This window comes from Maniola hyperantus, chromosome 8 (genome assembly GCF_902806685.2).
Source record: "Maniola hyperantus chromosome 8, iAphHyp1.2, whole genome shotgun sequence".
NCBI lineage: Eukaryota > Metazoa > Arthropoda > Insecta > Lepidoptera > Nymphalidae > Maniola > Maniola hyperantus.
The window spans coordinates 6,695,800-6,712,998 of NC_048543.1; the positions used below are offsets into that span (position 1 = coordinate 6,695,800).

Here is a 17,199-nt window from a genome sequence, read left to right on the forward strand (position 1 = left end):
TATACCCATAGGTATTTAATAATTTTATTAAAGTGTTTTACCTACACTTGAAAGAAATTCTGAAATAATTATTTAATACATAACTACTTAATTATTATTGTCCAAAATTGCAGAACCGGCAGGAATTGAACCTGCATCACTCAGGCTTACGCGGCATCGGAGTGCCTTTAGTCATGCCATTTTAGATAGCCAGAGGGATGCAGCTTCAACACCTGCTGATTCCGCAATTTTTGTTATGAATTTATTAAGTAAGTATTTGTAGTTTTAAAAACCAAACTAAGACTAGGTATCTACTTAGATAGATATACTCTTTGATAGAAATAACAACAAACATAAGTAATTATTATATAAAAAGTTTTTATTTTCTTCTTTAAATAAATACCTACTCGTTTTACAACGATAATAACAAACACAATAACAAAGTCAGATTTCAGTCATTCATAAAACATACTGTTTGAAAAAGTGCTAGGTTCTACGAGTATATGTAAGTCGTACTAATAGGTGATGCCCGCGACTTCGCTTCGCCTTGAACTCTGATTTTCTGCGATAAAAGAAAGGTATACTTATATTAATCTAGGTATATCCATCTCCGGAATGCAAGCTATCTCTAGGTAAATATAGCAAATAAATGATACCTATGACTTCGCCCCCATAGATTTAAGTTTTTAAAAATCCCTTGTCAAGTTTTTCAAAGCGGCTTTTCTTTAAGTTGCACAGAATAATATCCTTATTATACTGTCATATCAGCAGTCAACCGATCTTAAATTGGTATTGTTAACGGTTTTATGCGCCATAAACACACTAGTCGTTTGTGTAAAAGTTCACATTAACATCGATTAGTAAGCTACTGATAAGCTTAAAGACCCCTTTCCCCTAAAAGTACTACATAATTAGAAGTATACGAAACTAGGTTATGCCCGTGACTTCGTCAGCGTGGACACAAATTTCTAACTATTTTACCCCCTTGGTGTTGAATTTCCAAATAGGTACGCGTACGTCATAATAGCGTGTGTTTTATTGTTTCGAGTATCTTGCCAAATTTCAGTCCGATACGTCCAGTAGTTTGAGCTGTGCGTTGATAGATCAGTCAGTCAGTCAGTCAGCTTTTATAATTTTATGTACTTATTTAGATAATAAAATTTATATTATGAAATGATTTTCCCAATTGTGGTTACCATACCTACCATCACACCTATACCTATTTTGTTTTAAATTTTAATACTCGTACCTACTCCCTATACCTATATCCTACAACTTACCTTATTATATGAAACAATTTTCTTGCACAAAACATATCCATTGGAGACATATTATAACGGTGGGAATGTTTAACGTACCTACTGAACTTAAGTAGGTAAGTATAATATATAAAACAAAAATTGTAAGTATGTAATTTCTATAGTGCCAGTAACATTTTGCACTTATGATGAGGTCGCGACTTGCGACCTGTAGATACAATCTCATTACAAAATTGCTCGAATTTCACTTTAGAGATGTACCTACTTATAATAATATTATTGTTTCATCTCCTCGCAATCGAGGTGAAAAGCAGAGCGACTCGGTTATAAAACCCATTTTATCCTCAACTTAAATATCTGCCCTCGCCTTCGGCTCGGGTATATAAACGTCTCGGATAAAATGACTTGTTTTATGCCCTTGTTGTACAATCTACTGTTGATGGTCTCTACATTTTAATTTCCGATATCATCAATTAAAATGTAGAGACAACAAAAAATTGGGAATTTGCCCTAATTGCTGTAAATTGGTGCTATTGTCCGAGAAATAGCTATTTTTATCTATTTGTATCATCTTCTTGATCATAGCCGTCTTCAGTAGACTCTGTATCGTCGGTTATGGCTTGGGCTATTATTCCGGTCGCACCAGATTCATTTTTCTTATCATCGAAAAAATTTAAAACGAGTTCTTCTAAGGAATCCTCATCAAAAGGTAACATGGTTTCAAGATCTATTTGCCTCTTATTACGATTTTCTTTATTGTGGGTTTTCGAGTAATCATTTTCGTCGTTGTCAACAATACCTTTTCGGTATATTTCTACCGGTACTTCACTTCCATCACTCACATCGTATTTTATACCTACATCAGCCTCTTGTATTTCTATTGACCCAAAACCTGCATCTATCAATGATTTTAAATTTTGTGTTCGGCCCAGTCTATTCCTATCTGTTTTATTAGGTTTTTTTGAATATTTGTCCTTTATTGGATGTAAGTGCTTAACTTCAGTTGTTTCATTGGGATGAGGAATTTCGTTAGATACAGTGCTGCTCACTTTTGGTTTGGATCCATAGGTTTTAACTTTGGAATGTCCTTGTATGATTAAGTAGGTAGGCAAGGATTGTGTTTCAGTTGTAGAGCGACTGTCTTGAGATGGAGCGACAGTAACGGACATAGGAGTAGTGAAACGCATGTGAAGATAAGGGTCATGCGTATGGATTACAGGTTTTTCGTGGAGTATATTATTTAAAATATGTGGATTTACATTAAATCGTTCGATAAGTTGTGGCGTGGTATTTTCTGAAATTTTTACTGGAGGAGGGGGTTGCATTGTTTGCATGATTTCTAAATTCGCTACATCTACAGTTGAGGGTTCCTTGAATATTTGTATATTGTCAGATGCATGAGCATATAAGTTATCTTCTGGTCTATCCGGAGCTGTCACCATGGGCATTGATAACATTGGACCCAACATATCAATGATATTTGGTTTTGGTTTCAGCAGTGGTTTTGGAGTAGAATGTGAAGATTCTGTGAAACTTTTTTCGGTAGTTGTTTCTGTAAAATAGTTTGTAGTTTCCGTTGTTGTTTCTAGTATTGTTTCTCTAGATGGCCATGTCTCCTCCGTATAGCTAATAGTTGGAGGTAATGCAGTTGGTAAAAATGTTGGCTTTATTAATGGACTTGTGGGTGCGCGAGGGGGAGGAGGGGCTTCCGAAAGCACAGGCTTATAGTAAAAAAGAGGTTCCTTAGTGAATTCAATATTTTGGTGATCTTTATGTGGTATTAGGTTATGTGTATCATTAACGTCTTCAAACGGCGTCGTTGGGCCCCAACCTGCATAATCGCTACTTACGGTATTATTTGGGAAACTCGTAGTTTTATTATAGTCGTGTAACCAATTCTGTTTGGTTGTGGAAGCTTGATATACAAGATTAGCTTCTTGCAGAGCATAAGATGTTAGCATAAGTGCTGGAATTGTTGTAGTATCTCTTGTTATCGTAGTCGCATCAGGAATCTCTAATTTTGAAGGCGTGGGCAATGGTAATTTTTCTTGAGAAAGAATAAATAAAGACGGATTATGGCCAGGTGGAGGCGGCGGTGGAGGTACAAGAATAGTCATCGGGAAATTATTCCCAAACTTGTAAGTGAAATCTTCATATTTTGATGGAAATATAGGTGGTCTAGAATATCTTCTTGGTGGTATTGGGGCTTTGGAAGTAACACTTGGTTTCCGAGAAGAAACGCCGAGCACTAAAACTTCAGACTTGCGATCTTCCTCTCTTTCGATGCGGCTATCATCGGCCCAGTAATGAACTTTTTCTAAAACGGGTGGTTCATAGTCGTAAGTGGGATCGTTACGGAGAGGATCTCCGCGTCCAGTCAACGGCTTCCATTGATCGAAATCCATCCGAGGTGAAAATACCGAGGCAAAACTGTTTGGGTTGGAGTTTCCTTCATCTGTAACCCATAAAATCATAATATACTTATTGAATAGGTACCTACTTTATGTTTTAACTTGACGTAGAGTGATAAAATAAATACGTCTAAAAACTCACAAGATGTATTTGTGGTCAGTTTTGATCTTCCTTCGTCAGATGCTGGGTTTGCTGGATTTATCAACCAAATCAGAAGCCCGAGCAGCTTACTATTCTTTCTCTGCAAATAAAAATATCATTCAGAACAAGTAATGTTTATTTTTAATTATAAAGTATTTGTGTCTTCGCCTACCTAAAGTCTAAACCATCGAGCAATGACTTCAGACTTCAGACATCAGCTTAACTTAATACAAAATCTCAACTAATAATTAATATAAAAGGCCTACCTACCTACTATTAAAAGGACAATTTACCTTGTCCTTTAAAATATGTTTTGAATTATTATAAAATGTGGTCGGTTACATAATAATCGCAGCAATTAGAGCGATTGTGGATTGGCAACCACTTTTTGGGCACGCAAGCGCTCGTTAAAATACCGGGCGGCTTGGCAGGAAGAAAGACGAGCTAATTTTGTACCTATTATAACCATCCTCCTTGCTTATACATGCGAAATGCATGACCCCGATCTTTTATATGGAAAAATGTAGATATTGGGTTCGTGCATGATGGTTAAAATGTGTGTTAACGAGTAGCCGCCTCAGGTACAAAGGATAATTACTTTTATTCATTGTTCCTTCAATCTCGTTGTAAAACAAGGGTGACTCCACACTTGATCATTTCAGCGGCTATTATGATCATGTCGGAAAGAGTACCTATAGTACGCGACTGGTTCAAGTGGCAGTCGGGGAGGGAACGCCCCGCACAGCCGCCGTGCTAATCGAGCGCGGGTGACGACGACGGCCTCATATTCCGAATGCCATCTCAACCTGTCGCGGGCTATAGCTACCTTCGAGATGATTCCCTGGGACAAAGCTCGCCATTTGAAGGACTGCAACTCAAAACAAATGTAAGTAACAGCGTTTACTGATTGCATAAACTATCTCGATTAAGTATATTGATATTTCATTACTAAGTAGTTTATTGGTTTGCTATTAGTCGTTGGAGTTTCTTCCCCAATCTTTGAAACAATTCATTAGATTTTTACTAAATTCATATGGGACTAATTTGAAATTATAACCTTTTTGAAGAAAAAAGAACAAAATCTGTTTTTGCTCGCCAAAATTTTTCCAGTTCTGTTCGAGTTTTGGAGTAGGTCAACGGCAAAAAAAATCCTTCCCTATTCTGAAAGAACCATGTAGTTTTCGGAATGAAAACGATCCTAAATGTTAACACAGAATATAAGCTATAAGTATGCCAGTTGCATTCAAATCCGTTCAATAGTTTCAGGGTGATGCCTGCTCAGACAAACAGACAAAAAATCCTATTTTGAGCTCTATGTCGATAAATAAAATAAAAATAAAAATCTTTTTTATTCGAATAAACTTTTACAAGTACTTACGAATAGTCGGATGCATCTACCAGATAGATACTAATTAATTATTAATTATTTTAAAATATATTAATGAACTGAAATCTTCCAGTTACAGTTTATTATAATAAGTAAGTATAGGTAGATAGAAAACATTTCAATTTTAAAACCCTACCAAAGAAACATCTTGGGCAACCCGATGTCGACGACGATGCTTTGGTAGAGATGGCCTACCTTGGGTACGAATAGCATAGTACACTGAATGCGAATGATTTGCTGATATCAGTTAAGGAGAAAGGTTTTCCATCACCTTATCAAGTTCTTCATCAGAGCAATATTGCAAGCTAATTTGGTTGGAATAGAAATGTTCAAAAATGAAAATAAGTAGGTAGGTACTTACAATATACTTCATAGGTATAAGAGGTACCTATCGTATTATTTGGCATTGAGAATAGGTAGGTACGCGACGGAGATGGTGATCGTCGAAAAGATTATGTGTGGACCTACCTTAATGATTTGCTGGGTCTCGCATGTTAAAAATAAGAAAATTAAAGTCCTTAATACATTGTAACAGAAATGTATAATTAATTACCTACAGATTATTTCGATTTGTAGGGTTCCGTAGTGAAACGAAAACCTTTATAGTTTCGTTCAGTCTGTTTGCCCGTCTATCCCTGTATTATCTATGCCGTCCGCATATCATTCGTCCGCACCGTGTTAACACAAGAGCTATATGCGGGTGCGCGGGGCGTCCCCACCCCGATTGCCATCTCGACCTGTCGCGTACTATATACACTTACGTGGCGAAAAATCGATTCACTATGTCAGAATCTGCTACCTGTATGGATTCGGAGAAACAACCATTAACAGTTGTTAACACACAACAAGAACAAAAATGCACTTATCATGAATTCGAATCTGCTTCATTAAGTTTTTTAATCCTTGCCAATGAAATAACTGGCGTATAATGAGTCAGATAATAAGTAAGTTAAATAACTTCAGTAAGTAACTAATCGATCATGGTTGGTGCATTGCTCAGTAGGTAAGTTTGACCGACGAATAAAGTACGTATGCCGAGGCTTAACTTTTTAATCCTTGCCCATGAAATAACTGGCGTATAATGAGTCAGATAATAAGTAAGTTGAATTTAATTTCAGTAAGTAACTAATCGATTATTAAGGTTGGTGCATTGGTCAGTAGGTAAGTTTTAACTGACAAATAAAGGAGGTTCACAAGTTGAAGCGTACCTATATATTTTTTTACGTTTGACGAGGCATAACTTTTAACAGTTGAGTCCGATTTTAATGATACTTCTTTTATTGGATAGGCTAAACCTCGAAGTTGATTCCATTTGAGTTTGAAAAAAAATCACCCCTATCGATAAAATAATAAGGGATGATTGTTTTTTCACCTGTACGCTTAGTACGAGATTTTATGTCTCACCAAAGTTGATAGTATTCGTGTGTCGAAACACTTCCACGTTATAGTAAACTGGATCTTAACAGTCTTGTCTTAAAGCTCAAGTTTGTCTACACATCTACAGCCAGCGCCCCAAACGGAAACGTTGCGAAATTAAAATCAGTGGCATTGAATTTTTTACTTCAATTCAAGGATCTTTAGGTCCATTTTACTTGTTTCGAATCTCGAATTCTAGCAACGTTGGTGAGATGTAAAATATTATACTAAGCGTAAGCGTGTAAACCGCTTTTGTTGAAGCTTGCCATAGTAAGTAGGACATACCTAGTACGCTACAAGGTGAGATGGCAAACGGAGTATGAACCTTTAATGTATTTAGATTTTAATTTTTGCGATTGTTTTCGATCTCCATCAACAGATTATTCAAGGGTCTCCAATATTTAGTGTCGTCAGAACTATAGTACGCGACAGGTCGAGATGGCAATGGGGGTGGGGACGCACCGCACACCCGCACAGCCCCCGGTGATGGAGATCGAAAACAATCGCAAAAAATTAAAATCTAAATACATAAAAGGAAAAGGTCTCCGCAAGATATTTTTTCATGCGAAGCTTAGCGATGACTGCGCCGTTTTTTTCGTCAATTTAATTAATTGTAAAAAAGTTTTATTATTTAATTAAACTATAAAAGGATGCCTATCGCTTAATTTTTTTAAATTGAATTTATTTATTTATTATTTAATTAGAAGACTACTACGTCTAAATTTGGAAAAGAAACCCACGAAGAAAAACCTATCGCTCCTCATGGTACCTACTGTACGATTACTGAGGGAGGTATTCATGTTGACTAAGATATATTTTATGCACCAAAGAGTCTATCACAAAACAAGACATCTATATTTTTTAGGGTTCCGTACCTCAAAAGGAAAATAAGGAACCCTTATGGGATCACTTTGTTGTCTGTCTGTCCATTCTCTGAAAAAACTAATTTACTAAACCACATGTAGATGGCGCAGTCCGTTATTAACTTGCAGTGTTCTACATAAAAGTGTTTACCTATCTTATACGATGGTACGGAACTCTTCATGTGCAAGTCCGACTCGCACTTGACCGGTTTTTGAAAAGATTCTTGGCCTACTCTAGACTTATGTAGGCTACCAAGTAAGGTACCTATTAGGTACACGTGCTGTTTACTAGGGGCATCTACGGAGAAATTAATTACCTTTATTAATTAGCGAAATAGAATTGTAGAGTGGTAATCACAAGTAATGCGACTGCGTAGATCACCAGGACACATTTGCGAGTGTAGTGAAAGCTGCGCGTGATTCGCATAGCTAACAGGGACGTTACATGACGGGAATGGGCGTATGGTGTTTTGCATGCCATTTGCCCCTATGCTATACTTTCACTGTTATATCATTTTTAAAATATCGGCGTTTTGGTTGATTCGTAATTGCAAGGTTATATCTACCGAATCCAGCTATAAATCCCGCAAATTGCTATTGCGCTGGAACTATGTCTCATTAACATCGTTAACTCAACAATAATGTAAAAACTATGTCTCATTAACTCAACAATAATGACGTCATTTTGACGTCAGTCGAAATAAAAATATACCTACCATCAGCTCGAAACTTCAGTCTAGTGCTGACGTCATTAAAATGTCGGCCGCGCACATTAACAATTTGCGGGACTTATACTGATTTGTACATACCTATCTCATGGCCTTATAACCAGGTGTTGAGTTGCGGAGGGGGAGGAGGTTGATCCCTGGACCATAAAGGTGACCTACCTATTATACATATTCCTGGGTTGATGCTATATGTTGGTATTTATAGTTTAACTTAAGTTTATCTAACATTCAATTACTTATTTCAGGTAATCAGTATAACTATAACAATCTCAGTTTGCATGTTCATGTAAAAGCGTTAATAATCGTACGGTTACGTCAATATAAGAAATAGAAAGTTTGCCCGAAATAAAAGATATGTATTTTCTTAATACACATAATATTATGCTATACTTAATTATAATATGTGCACTCGTAAGTCTACAATCTAAAAATTAACGTTTTTCTACACAATGTAATTGAACAAAATTAGTGAATTTTTGTATACCTATTCTTATCTAATTTCAAATTAATATATAAGTTTGTGATATATCATACTTAACTTTTTATTTTGTTAAATATAAGTAAATATAAAAACATATAACTATATTTTAAAATCAAATGGACTAAGAGCCAGCGAGTGCCAGACCTTCGTTATTTTATAAAAGCTGAAAGTTTCCCTGGGTATTATCCCCAACACAGGGAAGATCGATCAGCAACTATGAAGTTTGGATCATGGTGGCTTTGGGTAAGTAATAAATCTGTAAAAAATCTATATAAAGTGTAATTTTTTAATATTTTCTTCGGAATAGAGAAATCACGCCATGCATTGTCAGACACATTATCGTGGCAACCTCCTACCAGACACTCTTAAAACTTAAGGGCGTCTGGCAGGGGGTTGCCATCGACATCGGTTGATTTCTAATATTAGGATTTTTACAATCTTTATTAATAACAAAAAAATCTTAGGGTGGTCACAGCATAAGCTCGGACTACCCTAAGATATGCCTACAGCTGACTACCGAGAATATTTTTAAAAATTAAGGCGTTGAGTGACTACACATCCATTTATCATTTATTGCTGACTAAATGATGCCCGCGACTTCCTACGCGTGGGTGTAGGTTTTAGAAAATCCTGTGGGAACTCTTTGAGATTCCGGGATAAAAGTAGCCTATGCCAAGGCCACCGGACGTAAGCTAGGTCTGTACCAAATATCGTCAAAATCAGTTAAATAGATGGGCTGTGAAAAACTAGCAGACAGACAGACATAGGGTCTGCACTGCATAATTATTTAATATTAGTATGGATAAATGACACGATCACCCTGAGGTCTAACACCAAGCGACTTATTACACAACTAGCTCGTTAGGCCGTGGCTACACTATAATATTAAGTGTCCAATAACGCCATAATTAACAGCACCTTAGTATGGTCATAGCATTAGTCATTACGCTTAACAAAGTCACAAGCATCTGCTAGCAAAGTATACACAAGTTGCTAACAGTTTTAGGTTAATGCTCGTCCAACATAGTTAATACTAAGTGGTGGTCCAGCGGTCACGTTCCGCAAATATTTACTCGAACCTGGTCCTAACTTTCAATTTCTAATTTTATAAGCTATTGTGGTTAACCCGATCGCCTAGTTTAACTGGCAATGAACACACTGATCATGTGTACTGCGCACGTACTCAGGTGAAAACGTGCGTTAGTAAGAATGGATGTATCATTTTACCCTACAAACACTATAGTCTCACTTGTCACACAATACAAATCGGTTACATTCTTTATACTAAAGTACATAAGTAATACCTACATATTTATTAAGTCGACCACTATCTGAGAGTTTTTAAATCTATACTTACCTATACATATAATAAAACTAGTGACCCGCCCCGGCTTCCACATGTAGCTTATTTTAATTTTCGTAGGGATCTCTAATTTTTCGAAAATAATATATATGTCACTCAAGAATAATGTAGCTTTCTACTGGTGAAAGAATTTTCAAAATCTGTTTAGTAGTTACAGAGATTATTTCCTGCAATCAAACTTATAAACTTTACTAAACTTATAGATTGTAACTGAAAGATTTTTGTGTATCCTAAGTACATACATATGTATGTACCTACTAAATAAATGATTGTTCTTTCTCTTGCTCGTGAGCGCGCCCTAACAATTTCATTTCAAGTAGGTAGGTAGTCGTCTAGCGACTCGTCTAGCTACGCTTCCATTGTTAGCCGCTGCTACCAGCCACTGAACCAGTCTTACCGTTAAGTGTCACCCTAGTCACGAATGTCATCATCAAAATATTCCTAAACATTACTTAACTTTTTTAGAGTCTCCTCTAGATGTAGGTAATGTATCGGAATATTTCTGTTTAAGAGTATTCTCATACTCGTAGCGCACTGCGTACAAACGTATACTACTTAAGTAGGTACTAATAATTATTTATTCCCTACTGAAAATATGTAATGAAAAAAATGAAAAAAATTGCATTTGAAATGACTTTTTTTTAACTTATGATTTTATTAAAATATAAATGTTTATTTTAATAAACATTTATTTTCTCTATCTTTGACAAGCATAGGCTGAACATACTTCAGTAGCTCTTTCAATCTTGCATGCCTAGCCTAAAATTTAGATGTCTTGCGGTAACAAAGTTTAGTACTTAGATTTAACTCCACTTACTTATTATTTATCGAACGCGTTTATGTCTTTTGTATGGCGCTACGAGTACTATCAGGTATATAATATTTTCCGATAGTGAAAGCTTTGAGTCATCTATTTATTAACTTTAAACTGATATGCAAGGGGAAGCGGGGTACAGACGAGACAGCGTGGGAACCTCTCGTGTGCAGACCGTATGGCGCCATGGGCGGTTTGACTTGACGCCCACGGGCTAAGCATGCCAAGCTTCTGAAGAATCTAAGATATTTTTAAAAGTTCAATGAGTCTCAATAGAGAATACCTCCTATAGAGCTAGCGGAAGCTAGAGGAATCGTATCCTCAGACAAGCCTCAGGCTTTAATACTACTTTTTGCCTCGGGTTTAGCCGAAAAGAAGAATATCCTAAATCATAATAATATTATGAATGTGAAAGTTTGAATGTTTATTACTCCTTCACGCCATAATGACCGAACCGATTTAGCCGAAATTTTGGATAGAGGTAATTTATACTCTGGCTTAGCATATAGGCTACTTTTGATTCCGGGAAATCCAAGAGTTCCCGCGGGATTAAAAAACAAATATCCGTTCGGATGAAGTCACGGACGTCATCTAGTAAATTATCCTCAAGCTATTTCAATATTTACATGCCTAAAATAATCATTTTTAAAAATAAATATACTAAACGTAATATGCAGGTATATCGTTAAACCAAAAAAATCAAAATTATCATAAAATATATTTTCATGCACCCAAGTTTTCATGATAAACAATTTTTTTCATAATTCACTCTACGCCAGATATTTTTGTAAATATTAAACGGGAAAACATTTCTTAATGTCTGCGTTAGTTTGATTGCCTACCTACTTATGCGTACGGTGCTTTACTACGCTTTGGGTGTCCTTCTACAATGAGAAGCTTTTGTTTACAGTGAACCAACTTGAGTGGGCGAAGGAACCAAATTTAACACTTTCACATGTTTTATGTGTTCATGACAAAACACTTCTAAGCCACGCGACATATTATGTGTCAATTCATCATACAATTTACATGAATTTATCTCAAATTTCAATCATACAATCTCCTATTTAATTACTGATTAATTATATATTTACTGACATATTATTACTAGATGACGTCCGCGCCTATTCGTCCACGTGAATTTAAGTTTTTAAAAATCCTTGGAAACTCTTTGCTTTTCCGGGATAAAAAGTAGCCTATGTTCGTTCCCGGGATTTAAACTAACTTTGTACCTAAGTATCGAAATCGGTTGAACAGATGGTCCATGAAAATCTAGCAGACAGACACACATTCTTATTTAAAAAATATTTTGTATGTTTCTTTATTGACTTTTAAGACTTCTAAGTCTAATTTCACAACAATCGCTTTTTTCCATACACAGAAATCGTTAATTCCTGTAATATTTTAACAAATACCGTAGATTACCACAGCAAGCTGGTGAAAATCCATCAACTGCACCGAACCGAACGCGCACCCGAACGCGCGTTGAAGTCTTTTGTATGGCGCCACAGTAAACAACGAGTTTTTGTAATACCTGACAATAATTAAAATACCTACTTACATCAATTATTATCCATACTCCATACTGATATTATAAATGCGAAATTGTGTCTGTCTGTCTGTCTGTCTGCCTGCCTGCTAGCTTTTCACGGCCTAACAGTTTAACCGATTTTGATGAAATTTGGTACAGAGCTTACATCCCGGGGAAGGACATAGGCTACTTTAATCCCGGAAAATATTATATATAGAATATAGAGTTCCCATGGGATTTTTTTAAAACCTAAATCGACGCGGACGTAGTCGCGGGCGTCATCTAGTTACAAATAAATAAATAAATAAATAAATAACAATTAAATTAACTGATAAATATGCATTTACATGTTTAAAACAGGTTGTTAATAACTGAACAATAAAATATATCAACATATAGTTAGTAGGTTAGTGCTACATAACGAGTATACCGAATACCCAATCGTATATGCCTATTTCTAGCTTAAGTAAATCTTTTTCAGAAATTGTAAGTAACTGTATTGTGAGCTACTGTAGAGCATCTTCAAACGAACATAAAAATGCTGCATCAGTATTGCGCGCTAATAAAGTGAAGTAAAATTTGTTAGTGAGTTTATATGTAGATGGTAATCCGGAACTAAATAATAATCCGATTCTAAAAATTAGTTCACACGGGTGAAGTCGCGGGTAAAAGCTAATCTGCGCATAAAGCAATATTAAAATTTCTAAAGTCTCAGCCCGTGAAACTACCTACAAACAAAAAACCGGCCAAGTGCGAGTCAGACTGGCGCACCGAGGGTGTAGAGGGTGAGAGAGGGTGTTCTGTACTACAGTCGTATTTTTTCGACATTTTGCACTATAAATCAAACACTATTATGCATAAAAATAAATAAAAATGTTTTAGAATGTACAGGTAAAGCCCTTTCATATGATACCCCACATGGTCCAATATTAATCTTACTTTGAAAAATAAAAATATCAATTATTTGGTCACGAACACATTTTTTTGTGACAGACAACAAAGTGATCCTATGAGGGTTCTTTTTTCCTTTTGAGGTACGGAATCCTAAAAATGTCAAAAATATGAAGAAATAACTGAATAAATGATGCTTCAAACAACTTGTATATGCTTACGCTCAATTTATAAATAAGTACGAATATCGCTTCGTAGGTAAAGTAAGTTTCTAAACTTAATTAACTAAAGAGGAGAAAATACTAAGTACTTAGAAATATTGTTACTACATAATATTTTTGTTACATAATATTATCTACGTGTAGCGCGATTAGTCACTCTTCTTCAGCGTTGAAGAACGCACCGTACCTACGCGTTTAATTTTGTATGGCACCACTAATAAACAAGGAGTATTCGTGATACATACTATTAAAATACACGAATCACAAATAAATTAATAAAAAATAAATGAATAAATAGGTACCTACTTAAATTAACTGACAAAATATAGGCTCATATTATTTTTAACTTTTATTTTCTTTAATATTCCATATTTATAATTGATAATAGTTAACACTGACGCAATTGAAATTAAAATTAAATTAATTATGTGGATATTTTTAGGGTTTTGTAAAAGTAAATTAAAAATAAACTTAATTGCTATTAAACCACGTATTCAGAGTTCAGATAATATTAGTAAACATAAATTTAAAAACTTACCAAAACCATTTCGAATTTCAGTCACATGCAGGTAGCAAATACCGAAAATCACTCCAATTGTACTCTTTGTATTCACTAGGAGTAAAGTAGGTAGAACCGAGTCGCGTTTTCCACACGGCGTCTGTTTCACGTCTGTCGGTCATAAAGCACGAGACAAGGGGCGCAGACCTCGGACTCGCCGCCCGGTGTAAGAAATGCAACTGGCTATTGTCATAGCCGTGATAGCCTAGTGGTTAAGACGTCGGTCTCCTATTAGTCGGGGTTTGGTTGAAGGTTTGGTCCCAGGCACCCACCTCCAACTTTTTGGAGTTATATGCGTTTTTAAGCAATTAAATACTAAATAGGTATCACTTGCTTTAACGGTGAAGGAAAACGTCGTGAGGAAACCTGCATGCCTGAGAGTTCTCTATAATATTCTCAAAGGTATTTGAAGTTTATCAATCCGCACTTAGCCGCGTTGAGGACTATGGCAAAACACCGTATCTTGTTTTTTTGATTATTATTTGTAGTTACTTAGGTAGGTAGTTACTTTCCTATTGTATCTCACTATTTAAACAATAATTTCTTTGAAATCTAGTAAAGTAAATTAAGTACATAAAATGCCTTCTTTTATACAAAACAATATTTTTAAAGGCTAATTTACTGCGTACCTATGTAGGTATTACTCGCTACTTTGTACTAAGTAAGCATACAATATGCACATATACCATTGTATGTAAATCCATAATAGGAAGGTACTTACCTGTTTTTGAAAAATGTTTCTTTTCAACAAAGTAAGTTTTTGAAGTAGGTAATGAGTAGGTAGTGTTCATGTATTAAATAAATAAACGATAGAAAGCAGCAAAGCTATGCCTACCTATAACCTACTTACCAATGGTAGGTACCTAGAATATCAGTAATAAATTAGTATGTACATAAAATAGGTATGTTAGGTAGTCCATAGTCATCCTAACTCGTACCTAGTTAGGTAGTAGTAGTTAGTAACTTTCCACTTTAAAAACTTGCGTAAGAGTAATTTAATATTTGTCGCAGCTATGTAACGTTGATGATCCATTTGTTTGGATCCTTGCACAAGTACCTACCTATTTAAAGGACTGTATAATTTATGCATAGGTAGTGATATCATAATAATTATGACATAATCTGTAGAACGGATTAGTACTGACGGGGTGGCCAAAGTATGTTTCAGAACACATCAGTCAATGACATGGTCAAGTAACGTGATTTAGGTTGGTAACTATAGATGGGTGACCGACTTTAAAACTATTTTGGCCTTTTAGTTTCCTCCGTGTCTCGGTGAGCATGTTAAGTCATCGGTTCTGTTTGTTATCTGACATCTGATAATAAATATCCTGAGTTCTATGCGGAAGGATTTATCTAAGAGTCTACCAAAATTATGATCCCAGGAAAACACTTACCAAGATTAATGGGAACGGGTCACGACCCTCAGCAATGCGAAACACGATGCAATGAATTTTACGCACCATAAAATATTAAAATGAATGTTTGTAATACATAATACAATTTTACCATATCGATGGGGGGTGGGATGTTGAGTTAAGACAGTTCTCGAGAAACCTGCTTTGCGGAAAAACTAGGTAGATAGGTGTAGATACGCATAGTAGGCGAGATCGAGATGTCGATCGGGGAGGAAACGCCCTCGCGCTAACCCGGGCCTCATACCCCAATTGCACTACCTCGACCTCCTCATCGATCTGTCGCGGATTATTATACTACCCATATAAATTCCATGACGCAATTTCCGCTTATTTCACTGACACAATGACATAAAATCTGACGGTCGTTCTCGGATCTGAAATGTCTAGGCTGATGTAGTGGCTTTTAGGGTTCCGTACCAAAACGGTAAAATTGGAGTGCGTCACCACACCTGCTTCCTGCTTTACTTTTAGTGTTTTTTTAAGGAGATTTTAAATTTGGAATAAGTTTTAAATAACGCATTCGCGATGTTAAATTCGAAAATGTTACAATTAATAGTGTAGAAGGGGTGGGAATGGCGGGTCAAAGTTATAGAAATAAACTTTCACAGTCAAACTAAGTTTTGCGGTCCCAAATATGTATAAGGAATTTGTTTTTGGGATGCTAGATTAATTTACAAATAACTATTTATTTGTTTCTTTCCAATCTACAGATCCCTCGGTGGGTGAGTCTGGCTCGCACTTGGCCGTTTTTTTCACTAAGTACTACTTGTTCGATTTCAAGTACGCTAGTGCCTAACAAGGCTCACACGCTAGGTAATGTGGCTAATTCCATTGTACACAATCTCTAAACTTAACTAAAATGTCACGCCTAAATCTATTACTATCCCTTTCATAATGTTGCTTGCGGAAAAGGATGGCACTAGATTTTGGCCTGTTAATTTAGTTTAGTTTAGAGATTGTGTACAAGAGAATCGGCCCCATTGTCTCTTTTACATAAAATAAAAAGAAATTAGTTTGTTGCCTACACAGTTTAGTTAGCAATCACAACTGTAACCGTTATTGGTAGGTTATTACAAAAAATACGTAAGGCAGTTTACAGTTCGTGCAATTCACGAAGACTAGTGGCTCATGCGTACTGTTTGACTTGTACGCAGAAAAGCAATATAATTATACTCCAGCATTTGTTCAATATGTAAGAAATTATTCAAAATTATTTAAAATTGTTTGCGTACAAGCAAAGTCTATTCACATAAAGCAGAAAATTATTAATACTAACAATAAAATAAAAACAACTTGGGAGATCATTACGGATGAAACTGAGAAATATAAAATGGAACACAATAAATTGGAACTTAAAATTAACAACCACATTATTGATTCCGATTTAGAAATTGCAAAGATATTTGAGGACTTTTTCCAAAACATCCCAGTCACCACGACAAGTTCCCTTAACTCGTCGCCAACAGAAGCCTATAATCTTCTCAGGAGCAATGTTTCTGAGTGCAGTGTATTATTTAAGTTTGAATAAGTTACCCCACATGATATTATTAAAGTATTCAAATCTTTACAATCCCAAAAAAACAGGAGACTTATGGGGGATATCAGTAAAAATAATCAGCAATATTATTGATATTATTGCTCCGTATCTTGCTCTAATTTTTAATGAGTCTGTAGAATTAGGATGCTTTCCAGATCTTATGAAATGTAGTAAATTAATTCCTCTTTTTAAATCGGGC

At 35.6% G+C, this 17,199-nt stretch overlaps 1 protein-coding gene across 1 annotated transcript; it reads right to left on the minus strand.

The window, feature by feature from the left end:
- Positions 1-337: 337 nt before the first annotated feature.
- LOC117984250 (uncharacterized) lies at positions 338-14,110 on the minus strand. Its single transcript, XM_034970873.2, has 3 exons — positions 14,025-14,110; positions 3,792-3,891; positions 338-3,693 (listed from the first exon to the last, which is right to left on the minus strand). The coding sequence occupies exons 1-3, from the start codon at positions 14,031-14,033 to the stop codon at positions 1,793-1,795; spliced, it is 2,010 nt and encodes a 669-aa protein (XP_034826764.1). The 5' UTR covers positions 14,034-14,110; the 3' UTR covers positions 338-1,792.
- Positions 14,111-17,199: the final 3,089 nt, after the last annotated feature.

Bases quoted from the DNA above. Each gene is read 5' to 3' on its own strand.
- LOC117984250 (XM_034970873.2), bottom strand. The intron at 3,694-3,791 runs GTGAGTTTTTAG...TATGGGTTACAG, and splicing joins ACTGACCACAAATACATCTT to ATGAAGGAAACTCCAACCCA.